The sequence below is a fragment of the Etheostoma spectabile genome, chromosome 7 (assembly GCF_008692095.1).
Source record: "Etheostoma spectabile isolate EspeVRDwgs_2016 chromosome 7, UIUC_Espe_1.0, whole genome shotgun sequence".
Lineage (NCBI taxonomy): Eukaryota > Metazoa > Chordata > Actinopteri > Perciformes > Percidae > Etheostoma > Etheostoma spectabile.
Window position 1 is genome coordinate 8,497,564 of NC_045739.1, and position 1,237 is coordinate 8,498,800.

At 44.9% G+C, this 1,237-nt stretch overlaps 1 protein-coding gene across 3 annotated transcripts in view; it reads right to left on the minus strand.

Annotated features, from left to right (window-relative positions):
- b4galt3 (UDP-Gal:betaGlcNAc beta 1,4- galactosyltransferase, polypeptide 3) overlaps positions 1–1,237 on the minus strand; it is a 9,776-nt gene that overhangs the window by 2,076 nt on the left and 6,463 nt on the right. For 2 of the 3 annotated variants that reach the window (XM_032521694.1, XM_032521693.1), the window contains one exon: positions 1–1,175. This exon is cut by the window's left edge and continues 2,076 nt beyond it. In XM_032521694.1, coding sequence (XP_032377585.1) covers positions 836–1,175 — 340 coding nt within the window. In that variant the 3' untranslated portion in view covers positions 1–835. The remainder of the gene's footprint in view (positions 1,176–1,237) is intronic. The other variant, XM_032521695.1, reaches the window with a different exon arrangement.

Here is a 1,237-nt window from a genome sequence, read left to right on the forward strand (position 1 = left end):
GAGAGAGAGAGAGAGAGAGAGAGAGGCACCAGACTGTAAGGAAGGACGAGTAAAACAAATCAATAAACAAATAAAGAAGTCTCTCTATATAAATATAAACTCTAGAATTGTCTGATAACTATGGAGTTGGTCAACACTTAATGCGCTAAATATAAAACGGCAGTCCTTGAACAAATCATTTGTCAGGATCTAGGATCAGCTTTTTCCTCGCTGCTTTCTAACATTTACCTGTGAGGAGTAAAATTAACCCCAGGTCAGCGTCTAAAAGCAACTATACCAGTCTATAAAATGCACATATAAGAGAGAAGGCACACAAACACAAACCCACCGTGTAGTGGGGCGGACTGACAGCAGCAGTTTTATAGGAGCAAACTGGATGAAGCTGCAGGTCTGCTGGCAGCAGATGGGTTGCTTACGACTTGCAATGTCTGGAACAGAGCAGAGATTTATATAGTACCTGTCTTATTTAGTTCGTTTTGGACATCTACGTGGACACAGCTGAGTTGTTCACTGTTCTTCTCTTGGCTCCAAATATCTCGTGAGCCACAAACTTGTGTCTGTCCCACGAGCCAGAGTCCCATTCAGTGGATGATAAACCATGAGGTGACTCCGTCGTGTTCCTAAATGCACTCCTTTAGACAAAAGAGGCTTCTTCATTTGATTTATTGCATAACTATCCCTAACCTGCACTGAGCACAGAAATCTGGTGTGCTTCATGTCCCCCAACAGAACAGCTCTAAACTGCATTCTGCCATATTGTCTTTCAGATCAAAATGAAGGGTGGAAGCCACTTTATGCTACAGATGTGATAGGGTCTTTTATTATACACTTCATCCTATTTCACCACACCTTTCTTCTCCTGTGTTGTTTGATTTGATGCCTTTGATTGGGCAGGTTCACCAGCCGGCTTGGCCACAGTCATGTTTGCCACTTTGCTCTCTTGCCTCTTCTCCTGTTTGGCTGGGCCTCCGGTCTTGCCGGTGCTACGTTGGTTGACAGGGGTTGTTGTTTTCAGAGGGGAGGGTACTTTCCTCTGGGGCAGTCGAGGATCTTCTCCAATGTCGACGGTGAGGTTGGTGTAGAGAGGCTCCAGCTCTCTGGAAAGGAGCTCGTAGGTCAGAGAGTTGAGGCCGTCAGAGCGCCAGTTGAGTCTGGTCCTTTTCAGAAGGTCAAATCTAGAAAAACATACATAATATCACAGGTTTGTTTTTATCTCCCTCTGTGTGTGTGTGTGTGT